This window comes from Nannospalax galili, unplaced genomic scaffold (genome assembly GCF_000622305.1).
Source record: "Nannospalax galili isolate Female #2095 unplaced genomic scaffold, S.galili_v1.0 scaffold363, whole genome shotgun sequence".
Taxonomy (NCBI): Eukaryota; Metazoa; Chordata; class Mammalia; order Rodentia; family Spalacidae; genus Nannospalax; species Nannospalax galili.
Window position 1 is genome coordinate 3532415 of NW_008351176.1, and position 13132 is coordinate 3545546.

Sequence of the window (13132 nt, forward strand, 5' to 3'; positions counted from 1 at the left end):
TGCTAATATGTCTCTCCAGCTGTATTTAATTTCAAACACCTTATTGCAACTTCAGAAAACAAAAGACAGATTCATTTTGTTTCCTAGAAGTCTGTAAAAGACCTTTTACTTCCCTATTGTGTGGAATGTGTTTGAAAAACTTGAAAGAGAAAAACAAAGTCCACCAAATTCAATGGTAAACTTTAATAAGCACATGATTTTGAAAAGCAGCATAATGAGAAATTTCAGTGACTTCATTGAGAGGAAAACTGAATCAACTCAGGGAAAGTGGGTGGGGGAAGCTGGGCTTTAGTTAAAGGCAATTTGAAGCAATGCAATTTCATTTCCTTCTAGTGTAATAAGTAAGACAAGAGGAAAAACCAGCCGATTGCCTAGAAGACACCCTAAAGGTCAGGATTAATGAGAGGGTTAGAAGGCTTGAAGCTTGCAGACCCAGCTGCGTGCTGCCAACTGGATATTTTGACAGTTCCTAAGGGACTTATACATAATTGATTTTCCTAAGTAGGTACATGGTGTGGAAATGTTGTTTGGACTTTTAATTTAACCAGAAAACTGGGTCTTCATGAGCCTCAGCCATTCCTAACCTTTCCCAGCACGGGTTCCACCTTGCATTCCCTGTGATCTGTAGGGCAGGGTACCCCAACAGTTCACACCAACCCAGACACTGGCCCCTAGACAGGCAGTCATAACCAGAGTACAGTGCCACAGAAAGCCTCCCAGACATGATTTCCAGTCCCTGGCCTGAACAATCAGGAGGCTTTAGCTATCAAGCCCAGGTTGGATCTTTACTCCATCCCCAGATCAGCTCTGTGACCTGGGGAAGTCATTCAGCCTCTCTGAGCCTTAGATACCCTCCTCCCACCCCCAGTACAAAATGAGAAATTTTGGAGAAGATTCTTTGTGTCTGGCACTTTTGTAGGATTGTTCTGACTTTTCAACTGTGTCTTTTCTACTGCCAGATGGGAGAGCTTTAGGCAAGCACCAGGCTCACCAGTCTGCTGGGATTGGAGCGGGCTGGGAGAGGCATGAGGAAATGAGCTGTAGCTTTGAGAGACAAGGCAGGAGAACACAGGCTTTGGAATGAGGCAGAGATAAACTCACCCCTACTTTCCAAGTACCAGCTATATAAGCTGCCTCAGCCTCCTTACCTGGAAAGTAGGTTTGTGCTACCAGCATCACAGGGCAGACTAATAGCAGCAGGAACAGGGGCATCATCACCTCATATACTTCAGGGAGGGTGACAAAGCCAATCTACAGTTTCAGAGCTCTTGAAAGAGTTACTGGGAAAACAAGAAGACTCTCCTCACCCCACCTCCATGTTTCATTGGTTTAGAATTTGCCAACTGCAGATTGGTGGGGTCAGCTATATCGGTCACATTATATTCAGTTCAGTTGTTGAGGTTCAAGTGTAGATTTTCACACTGCAACATGTGTGAAAGCATCCCCCTTCCTACAGGACTCCTTGACCTCACCCCCACCCCCCAGGAATCCCATTATTAGTCCTGGGCTTCTAGCAGCAGGCTTGGAACTATTGGGGAATAAGCAGTCAGTGGCACAGGACTATTTTCAGCTCTGCTAACCACTTTACAATGAACTTAGTATTGTGGGGCATATGCAGGATAGGAAGTGCAAGGCTCCCATTCTTCAATTCATCTCTGACTCCTACCTCTTGTAACCATAGTAGCTTGTCTCTCTTCTACTGAAAGGAAAACTAGAACTCTTCTCTCTAGTATTATTCAAAACTGGTGATGATGTCTACTATGTAATCTCAGAGACAAACCCACTGGCATTTTCTCCCTTAGCCTCTAAACCACACAGAAAGATAATAATGCCCCATTTGCAGAAAAGAAAACTGGACTTGGAAATGTCCCTGGTGTATTCAAGGCCATAGACTTATAAGCCATAAGTGAGCTGCCTTGGCCACATCCTGTCTGTCTCAAAAATCCCATGGTTCCCTCCATTTAACTTCTTTAATGACGAATCCTAGTCTCAGTTTCTACAAGCATAAAGTGGGATGTAGATGTAAGATGCCTCATCCTCAGGATGGTTAGAACCATCTAATGAAGAATGAGATGGTGTACCTATGAAGGGGTTAAACAGAGGTAGCACTGCATAGACTCAGAAGTTGCTAGCTTCCTTCCCTCCATCCTCACGGAGCCCCTGACAGAGCTGAGGTTGTACATAGACACTGTACCCTAAAGGCAATGCATCATGTAGATATTAGCAATGAACATGATGATCAAAAGTTCCATTCTTCTAAAAATATATTTGTTTATACTTTATGCGTGTTTTGTTTGCATGTATGCAAGTACACTCATGTGTATAATGCCCCCAGAGGCCAGATGAGAATATCAGATCCCCTGGAACTGGAGTTATAGATAGTTGTAAGCCACTATGTGGGTACTAGGAACTGAACCCAGGTCCTCTGCAAGAGCAGTCAGTCCACTGATCCATCTTTCCAGCCCCTAAGAGTCCCACTCTTAAGACATCTGAAGATCCAGGTTTGAAGCATATACCTTTCTTAATTATTACTTAAGTCTCACAAACCAGTTCAACTCAATGCACTTCTAGACTTAACAATCGGCAAAGCGAGCTTTGCCATCCACAAATGGGGCTGTCAGTTCTTAGTACTAAGGGAGAGAAATGCCTGGAAGAATGGCAGGTCTGAAGAAGCAAAGAACTTGGCCTGACAGTCTAGACTTAAATAAATTGTATTTTCTGCCCTGGGGTGATAAGACATAAATCTGAAGCCTGTGTTACACTTACCCATCATTATGCCCTGAAATGGGAAAGGAGAGCCACATCTTGTCCCAAGTTTGTAGCAAAATTGTGCTCTGTGTAAATAGCTCAGCAGCCTTTGGTGCTGAGCTGAGAGGAAAATAATCCTTAGAAAAGCCAGTCAGGAGTGGGAAACTCCACAGCCCAGGCAGGAAGAGACAGCAGAGATAGTCAGTGGGCATTGTGCTTTCCCAGAGCCCCCTGGCCTGAGCCCACAAAGGTAAACTGTCTCCCATCGTCTCAACTACTGAAGGGATCATTTGCGCTAATACCATCATAGAGAAACCAACAAAGATGCTTAGTAAGGTTGAAAAGGAAGCTGGCAGGAGACATGGAAGGGAAGAAGGCTGGATAAGACACCAGCATGAACTCTGACCAGAACCACCAGGTAAGGTCAGGCAGCACCCAAGAGCACCTACCAGAGGTAGGCAAGGGGATGAGGGGCAGCAGCATCTTAGAGTTCTGGTTCATTCATTCAACCAAACACAAATTCCTTGAAGCTCAGTCTAGTGGAAGACAAGTTCAACAAATAAATCAATAACCACCACACGATATGTGAGATGGTTAAGTAAGGAGACCCAGCTCAAGTAGATACGGGAGCCTGGGGCTGAGGTAGTTGGACAAAGGAAGGTGGCTTTCTGGGAAGGTGGCTGTTAAGCCTGATGTAGCAAAGCATGTTGGGAGAACATTCAAGACAGAAGAAGCTGCCTGTGGAAAGTCTCTATGGGAAAAGATCCTGTGACCTCCCAGAACTGAACTGGCTAGGACACATGAGAGGGAAGAAAGGAGTCAGGGGATGTTCAAGACCTCAGGGAGGATCTGGAACTTGATCTTAAAACAGCGAGTGGGCATGGATTTGATCAAAACACCTTATACACATGTATGAAATTCTCAATAAAGTTTTTGTAAAAGTTAAAAAAAAGCAAGAACTTTAAGGCTTATTTCTGCCAAGCCTGACTTGATGAAGAATTCAGCTGTCATAGACCATCACTTGGCCATCAGACTTGACAATAATCAACCTCTGGCTCCCAGCCCTGACCAACTCTGCCAGATCAGCTCACACTGGCACACTTAATGTGTCCCAGCACCGTGCCCCCATCGGGAGGGGTAGGAAAGATCAACTCAACATGAGCGTACAGACAGAAGCTGCTGTCCAGACTAGAATGAGGGCCAAGTTTGGCAAGGAGCCTGTCAAAATGAAGAGGTTAGTGAATGTCAGTGAACCCTACTATAAGGACCTTTCCACCTCCTCCTCTTTAGAGAAAGACTGTAGTTCATGTGGCTTCTGCCCCAACTCAGTCTTACACGGAGCAGACAGCCAATCACCAACTGAAGTTCACGTGGGAGGGATCAGAGTAAGCCCCTAGATTCTCTGTCTCCCCTTGTCAGTGGAGAAATTGGGGGGGGGGCTGTAACAAAGAAAGGACAGCAAGTTGAACCAGGAGTCAGAAGTTCACGGGGGGGGGATCAGAGAAAGCCCCTAGTGTCTCTGTCCCCCCTTGTCAGGGGAAAATTGGGGGGGGGGCTGTAACAAAGAAAGGACAGCAAGTTGAACCAGGAGTCAGAATCCCACCTAGACCCAGCCCCTCTGTGTAACCTCGAGCAACTAACAACCGCTGTTAGTTTTTATGTCCTTGTCTGTAAAGCCGGGGAGCAGGGCAAAGGAGATGATCTCTGAGATCACACTCAGTTCTCAAAGTTCATCCTCCTCTTCTGATGCTCCAGAAGGGTCATGGCCTTTACCAGAGCCACTTGGCATGTATAAGGCAGGGCTGAGATTATAGATGACTTTGGGAGTAGACAGTCCATTCTAACCCCAGCCCAGTATTCTAAGTTCAAGACCTAGACAGTAGAGAAAGAAGGGACAGGGTGGGATTTGCAATATGTGATACCAAGCTGAAACATACTTTTACCAACAAACGTCTTCATAAAGATAAGAAAATTAAAATTATGGGTTGTTTTGGATATTTAGAATCTCTACCAAAATAGGGGAAAAAGGAGAAAAAAGTTTTGTTGGACTACCACAGAACTCACTCCAGATGTGTTCAACCCTTTGCAATGGATGTGCTAACTACAAAATGCTCTGCTTGTCAGAGTGACCCCCAAGAGCATCTCTCCAGGGGACAAGTTCATTAGTTGAATTCAATCACTGTAAGCAATAGTGACAAGAAAACTCAGTTCTTAGAGAAACTGTTTGCTGTGGACTTTGTTTAATTCCAGCTGCTCTCCCACACCATGAAGCTGTGCATGTAAGGCTTGGTTGTCCTGAAATAGGACAGCTGTCCAGGGATTCAGACTTGCTCCGTATAATGGAGAAAATGTAGCCTCTGCTATTTTGTTAGCCCTTCTTATGGATGATAAAGACAGACAGTAAGCCTTATACTTTTTTACAACCTCAGTGTTCTTTGCATGTAGTAGGAGCACATGCCTATGAATAATTACTGGCTGATAGAACAAACAAGGCAAAGAAGACAGGAATGTGCTTCCATTGAGAAGTGACCCAATGGCCCAGACCCCCGTGTTCCTTCTAGGACAGCACACCAAGGAAACATACATGTGTTAGTCAGACATGGATTTGAATTCCAGCTTCTCTACTTACCAGCTGTGTGACCTTAAGCAAGTCCTTCAATTGAGGCTTGGTTTCCTCCTCTGTACAATGGGAGCAGCAATCCCCACCCATGGTCATAGTTAGCAGGGTTCATTAAGATGGTATATCTCATTGCACGGTGTCTGGCACAAGGTGCCATTTGTCTTCCTTCCATGTGGCCTTCAAGATCTCCATGGGAAAGGCACCCCCAGCTCTGCTCCTGATCTTTATCTGCTCCCAAATGAATGATGGGGATCTGGAGGGACTCCTGACTACCTCTGTGCTGTAGGATGGGATGGCATGGTGAAGCATGGTGAGGGAGGTGGCCTGGAGCCAGATCTCAGTGACTGAAGGAATCTAATCCAGTCGGTGTGGCTCTCCCAGCCAATTTTGCCAGATGTAGCTTGGCTTCAACTCAAGGTTTCAAAGTGGTTATAGAACCATAAAAACCACTAACATTTATAGGAGGCTCATAGTATTCCAAGCATGTTTTAATGAATTATCTCATTTGATCTTCCCAGTAACCTTGAGAGGCAGCAAAGGCAAGGACTAGAAGCCCCATTTTATGGATGGAGGAATTGAAACTTGGAGAGCTTATTTAATTCATACACAAAACCGAGTGTCAATGTGAATACTTAGGCAAAGATCTCTGCATCCTTTGCCCTGGACTTTTTCCACTCAACATCTTTGTGATCATGCTTTCATCAAGCAAAAGTAGACTAAGCCTGGCCTAAGTGCTGGGATTCAGAAGCAAGAGGCAGAGTCAAGTTTAAAAGAGGTCCATTCAGTGCAGTGTGATAGGCGCCATGATGAAGGAGTAGAGGAAGCAAGAGAGATGGGTAGACCAACTTGGAAGGCTTCCTCGAGGAGGAGAGGCATCAGTCCAGTCTTGGAGACTGTGAGAGTTTGTCTGGTCAGAGGAATGAGAAGAGTTACAGGTGACAGAAACAGCAACTGGAAATCCAGATGTGAGTGGGCCAGCAGGGTATGTTCTGGGGCTCCAAATTGTTTGATCTGGTACTACCACCCACTCCCTCATCCATTCATTTAACACATATTTGGGGGGCACCCTGTGTGCCAGGCACCATGTGAGCTATAAGAGATAGGTGCATAAATGTACAAGCAAATGTAGCCCCTGAGCCATGACGTTTTCACAATGCCTGTGGCCTCACGTAGGAAGAAGGAGGCTGGAAGTGGAAGGTTCATGCAGATCACAGCTTGGAAGGCTGGGTACAGAGGGTGTAGATTTTAGCCTTAAGGGGATGGGAGGCCCTGATGGAGTTTCAGCACAGGAACATGATCAGGTTTAAATATCAGAACAATGAACTTAATGGATAGCTAGATAAAGTTGTCTGGCATTCAGCAGGCCTGCCAGAGCATCCATGGCCAGAAAGGACAGAGTTCTAGATCATACTGGTAAAAAAGAAGAAAGGCTAAATTCAATGAGGATATAGAGAGAGTATAGATATGTGTTGCTGTCTGACTACACATGCAGTGGGAGGAAAACATAGTGCACAGTGTTTTTGAGGGCCTGGTTTGACAGGTGATGATTCTGTCCTCTTGATAGGAGTTCTGGAGAACTGTCGGATGAGGTGGTATCCAGCGACATTTTCTGGTGAGATATGAAAGAATGTCTATTCACACCAAATAGAGTATCAATGACCTACCAAAGAAACAATGTCACTCAAGCCTAGCTGAGTGAACCAGTGAGTTTGTTGGGGTTACTTAATGGAGCATAAAGGAGGGATTACTTTATAGGAACACAAATAGCTCAAGGACAGGTATATCACAAAAAAAACCCATTCCAGCATGACTGACAGCTCATGAAAGCTGGACCCCTAGAGCTCCTTGTGTGACTTCCAGGCACCTCCACCTGGAGAAGAATCTCCTTTCCTCGGCAATTGCTACTGCCCATAAAACCTTGGGGACAGGCTGGAGAGATGACTCAGCAGTTAAGAGCACTGGCTGCTCTTGCAGAGGACCTGGATTTGGTTCCCAGCATCCCACGTGGTGGCTAATAACCATCCATAACTCCAGTTCTAGGGAATCTGGTGTTGTCTTCTGACCTCTGTGGGTACTGCATGACACAGGTGTACTTACATGCAGGCAATACACTCATACACATAAAATAAAATAAATAAAATATTGTTTAAAAAACCCTGGGGAGGGGTAAAGAGTTTAGATCCTATTTAATGCTTAGAAGTAATGCTTAGAAGTGAATGCAACTTCCCACTGGGAATGTCCAGAGGGAGAGGAAACCAGATCCCACTCAGTAAGCCCCAGAGGGGACCCACATTCCTTTTTTGATACCAGAATCCCCCTTGGCAAAAGTCCAGACATCAGCCAAGATGAGGGATCACTGAACAAACTTGTGTGGAAAAGAGTTGTGGTCAATAGGCTATTAGGACTCTGACCTACTGTGGGACTTCTAGAGTCTTGCTCATCCCTGGAGCTCAATGTGAAGTCACCATGTGCCTCTCTCTCTCTCTCTCTCTCTCTCTCTCTCTCTCTCTCTCTCTCTCTTTCTTTCTTTCTTCTCTCCTTCAGGTGTTTACAAAATATGGGAAGTGTTACATGTTTAACTCAGGCGAGGATGGCAAGCCTCTGCTCACCACGGTCAAGGGGGGGACGGGCAACGGGCTGGAGATCATGTTGGACATTCAACAAGATGAGTACCTGCCCATCTGGGGAGAGACAGGTGAGCTGGGCCCAAGAACTGGGGCATTGGGTGGTGGTTAGGGATGCAGGCTTCCCTTAGAAAGACTGACGTGATCCAGATAAGCTGTTTTCCACCAAGGGGTTGGGGGTGTGGCAGCAGATGGTAAAGAAGTCCCTGGCATTATGATGCTTCAAGTGGGAGAGGAAAAAATTAGAGTAACAGAGAGAGAAGGGACGCAGGGAGAGGGGAGGGGAGCTGGAGGAGAGGTATGGAGGAAGGCTGGAGGGAATAGGTATGGCTGGATGGGTAAGCAGCTTGATGCAGGAAGATGATGAGCTAGACCAGCCTGTTCCTTTCCAAGTCATCCCAAATACCTGACCCAGCCAGGAAGTCCAACCTAAAGGAGAAGGCTGCCTGGAGGCTGATGGAAGCGGGCCGTGAAGTGTTAAAAAACCAAAAGACATGAGCCTGGTGGCATGATACCAAACCTGTATGAGCCCCTGGGATGTTGTGTATGCCTGTTTCAAGCATTCTTTTTTTTCCATTCTGCAATGTATTCATTAACCATAAAAGTAAGGGTGTTAGGCTGAAAAAGGCCAAGTCCTTGATCATGACTTTAAGAAGGGGGTGCACCATTGCAGAGATGGGAGCCTCATAGTGCACGTGGTATTTGAATAGGGTCTTGAGATTGTCCTGGATTTTCTGGATGAGCCTAATGCTATCACAAGCGTGCTTATAAGAAGGGCACGGGAAGGCCAGATAAAGAAGAAGGCAATGTGGTATAGCCATATGCCAAGGAATGCTGGCAGTCTCTAGAATTTCACCAGGAAACGAACATCAAGATGTGCCCAAGAATGACAACCATAGACAAAAATGAAACCTGAAGTAAAAGTAATGTTATGGTCACAGCATAGCAGGAAGGATTGTGAGGGGGTGAGATGGGCTTGGAGGGGTCAGCAGAGGAGAAAGAATGGAGAGATAATCTAACAGGAGAAAGAACCTGAACCCCTCAGGCTAGAGCTGAGGAAGGGAAGGAGGCCAAGAAGCTCTTTCTCCACATCCTGCTGCCCCGTCCTCTCTTGCACCCACTGAGCAGGAACCTGAGGTGCAGCTTCCTCGTGGCCATGCCTTCCAGCCATTGAGGCAGAAGGGCTTCCACCCTGAAGACGGCCGGCTGCTAGTGCCAAGCACACTTCCACGGCAGCACTCTCCCCTTCCTCCCACCACCTCTCATTTGAGTGTCTTGAAGGGAGCGAGGTGACAGTGGCCACTGACCGCACATGATGAGTCATTCTCAGCTCCTCAGCTGAAGAAGTAAAACGAGAGAGAGAGAGAGAGAGAGAGAGAGAGAGAGAGAGGAGAAACATGGGCATCATTTATGGTGATGCCTTGGGGCAGCCTATCTTAGCTCCAGGGTACTCTGAATCCATCTGTGCTTGGTAAAGGGACACTTCATTGGTACCCTTCTACTTCTCTAAATTAGATGCCCCTCCATGTCCTCCAGTCCCAGATGCAGCAGGATGAGAGTCTGCGTTCCTGCTGAGCTCTGGCATCCCTGAGAGTTGACTGACAGGACCAGGCTTTTCAAACCATGCTGAGGTCAGGCTGCATACTTGGGCCTTGGCACTCCTAAACAACCATGAATCCTGGGGCAGGTTCCCAAAGAGAAACCTTTCTTTCAGATGCCATAATATACTTGCTTATTGAATTGCCTGGGGGAAAGGAGAGAAATATAGAAATCAAATGAATCCTCGAGCCCAGCGTCCAAAGCCTAAGCAAAAGTTAATTGTCTTTCCATGGTAATTTGGGAGTTTCCCGTCTGTTAACTTGATTCAAGAGCAAAGGTGCATGTACAGACAATATACACACACACACACACACACACACACACACACACACACACACACACACTAAGGATCTATATCACAGACATCCTCACCCAGCCCAGTCCCCTGCAGCAATAGGACCTTGAACCTGAGCTCTAGCTCTCGGCAGAAAGAGCTCCAAAGACTGAGGGAGCTATTATCAGAACTACCTGTGAAGTCTGTTTTCAGTCTGGAGCTCTTCTATACTAAGCCAGAGTGTTCTTTCCCTGAGACCCAGTATGAAGCAGCGATATGTTTGACATCATGCAGTAAGTTCATGGCCAGGCCACCCCTGTTCTGACCCAAGCTTCTGGGCTTCAGTTGGTCTGACTAGACCACGATCTATGCCGGTCAGAGCAAGTCCATACTTGAAATGAAGAACTGCCCTATGCTGACGCAGAAGACACAAGACAAAGGTCCTACCTCTCGGGAGCGGACGAACACAGAATCTACGTTGAGAGCTTCAGCCTCACTCCTGCCAGGAACTCTAGCTACCCCTTGGAAATAGAGCAGCACTGTCCACTTAAATGGTCTCCATGGAGGTTGGACAGTTAGGGAAACAACTAGCAGCAATGTGAAGCTGTGTGCAGGGTGGATAGAAAGTAGGGGCAGGGGTCAAGAAACTGGCTAGAGGAGCAACTTAGTACTGTTCAATAGAATTTTCTGGAATCAAGGGAATGCTCTCTGTGCTGTTAAGTATGTTAGATGTAGCTAGGAAGAATGAGAGAGTGAATTTTTAATGTCACCTTATAAAAAATTAATTTAAAGCTAAACAGCCCCAAGGGACTAGTGCCACCATATTGTGGAGTAGTTAGCATATTGGAACATAACCTTCATCTACGGTTGGCTCTGGATTTTTGCCTCTGCAGCCACTTCCCACATTCCTCTGGGGCTATGATGTCCCTCCTCCTTGGTCTTCCCCTCATCATGGCCTTGAGTAGCAGGAAGAGCTTCTTGTCCTCAGTAAAGAAGGAACTTGAGACAAAGTCACTTCCCCAAGGCCACCCAGTTGGAATACCTGAATTCTTTTATCAGACCTTCCTCTGTTGTATTGTCTTGGGATAAGTAAGAGACACCAGGAGATGCAGGAAGCAGGTTTATGTAGGCTGCAGCCTGGTCCAGAGGACTTACATCTCAAAGTCTGGACCCCAAAAGAAGGAAGCATTCATCTTTTATACATTAGGCAGTGAGTTACAGTGAGAAGGAAATTTATACACAGTCTCAAAATTGGCAAATGATTATAAATTTAGAAAGAAAACAAATGTTTAAAAAAGTCCTCTGTTCTGAAAAATCATTGCTGAAGTCTCCATTTAAGACATCGATATGTTTCTTCAGACTGAGAGACTCTGGTTACTCAAAGTTGTTTATTTCCTGGACTAGCCGGGACAGAAGGTGGGTCCCACATGAGTTGGTGTAAAACCAGTGCACTTGAAGGAGGACAAATAGGATCCAGAAGGTGAGGGATGCTTGTCTGCCTGAGGGGGGAACCGAGACTTCCAAATGCTTGGTCATTGGTCCTGGGGCCTATAAGCCCAGTCCCACCATAGTCATCAGGGGACAGCCTTACTAACCTGTCAAGCCACATGGCCACACAGACACCATCTTGATTACATGACTGCCCTACCTCTCAATGTCTGGAGGAAGGAGCACAGGTCATTCCAGAAGATATTTGGGTGATGATGGAGAAGAAGAAAAATGTGACTGCTAAGGGAGTGACCACAGACAGAGATAGTATATCAAACAGAGAAAATGACATAACAGGGTGAGTTCCACCCAAGGTCAAACTTAGGTCTTCCTTTCTTTGCTATATAACTTGGACCAAGTAGAGCAACATGGTTTACTCATCTGAAAAGCAGAGGTGAATAAAAAATGAAACCCGTTGGCCATCCAGGATGGCTGAAGGACTCAGACGAGAACTCTTTGCAAACTAAACAAGGGAAGGAGAATAATGATAGGATAGTCCAAAGATCCCCTATGTGTCACAGGAATCCTGAACCATCTCCACATCTGAAAACCCCCCTTCCTGTTGGAAGATAACTCTGACACCCCTGCCTTGATTTATGGGCAGCTTCACGCTCAGAAAGTAAAGAAAGCAGAGAGAAAACTCCTCCCCTGGGTATAATTCCAACTAATAGGACCTCGGGAAAGGCAATAGTTGGGCAGACCACTGTCAATACATATGGTGAGTTAGAAAAAGGCAGCCCCACGGGCTCATGCTTAATAAATACAAGGTAACTCCATGAAAATTATCACAAATGTCCCTTCCTCCAGGCTGCTAATGACCCACATCAGGAGGCCCGGGGGATCAGACATAACTAAGTGGGGCTCCCTAGCAATCTGCTATTTTGATGTTGCGTGTAGACCTAGACAAGATGCCACCAAACAGGCCCTGTGAAGCGTCAGAAGTTTGAGACATTACATGTTACACCAATAAAAAGGATCCGTCTCTGGCTAGACAGCATTACACACATTTACGCATTGCAGGAATTCTTTAATATGTGACATCCTGGACCTCCAAGGTAGAAATATTGCATGCAGCATTTATTTCCCAAATGCTTTTGGCCATGGAAACCTCCTTTTCCATAAAGGAGCTCACAAAATATACTTCTAGAAAAGCTGTCCTAGCCCAGAGAAAGTGCAGATTTCACGGCCAGAGTTTTCTAACGGAAATTAAATTGAAGACAGGTGGGAGGTTGTTAAAAAGGAAACTCTGTGTAGATCCCTCTGAGTAACTTCAAAGATAAAAGAAATAGGCAGTGGGTTATCTGGGTTGCACATAAGAGGAACCTGAATCAAACAAGCTTAGGCATCAAAAGAATTGTATTGCCCTCAGAATCCAAGGCAAGTTTCAGCGACCAGCCAGCAGGAGGGCAGGGATGCAGCTCAGAAAGAGCTGGGACTAAGGGTGCCTATACCCTAGGTGTTCTCACCTGCCTGCCTCCAAGTCCTTACCCTTCTCTCTCACTAGACACTGGCTTTTTCTATACACATATTTATTCACATGAATCTCAATAGACACTAAGGTTTTTATGTCACAGATCTTGCCATACCAGCCAGGCTACTGATCTGATCTCCCTTTTTTTTAACTTTTAAAAAATCTTTATTGAGAATTTCATACATGCATTTAAGGTGTTTTGATCAAATCCATGCCCACTCCCTCCCCTCCAACACCTCCCATTGATCTCCCATTTAAAAAAGAAAAGAAAAGAAAAAGAAAGGAAGGGAATTATTGGCCCAGCTCAG

At 45.8% G+C, this 13132-nt stretch overlaps 1 protein-coding gene across 3 annotated transcripts in view; it reads left to right on the plus strand.

The window, feature by feature from the left end:
* Asic2 (acid sensing ion channel subunit 2) overlaps positions 1-13132 on the plus strand; it is a 1226389-nt gene that overhangs the window by 1120585 nt on the left and 92672 nt on the right. For all 3 annotated transcript variants that reach the window (XM_008848163.1, XM_008848162.3, XM_029553589.1), the window contains exon 2: positions 7913-8063. In XM_008848163.1, the coding sequence (XP_008846385.1) occupies positions 7913-8063 (151 nt within the window). The remainder of the gene's footprint in view (positions 1-7912; positions 8064-13132) is intronic.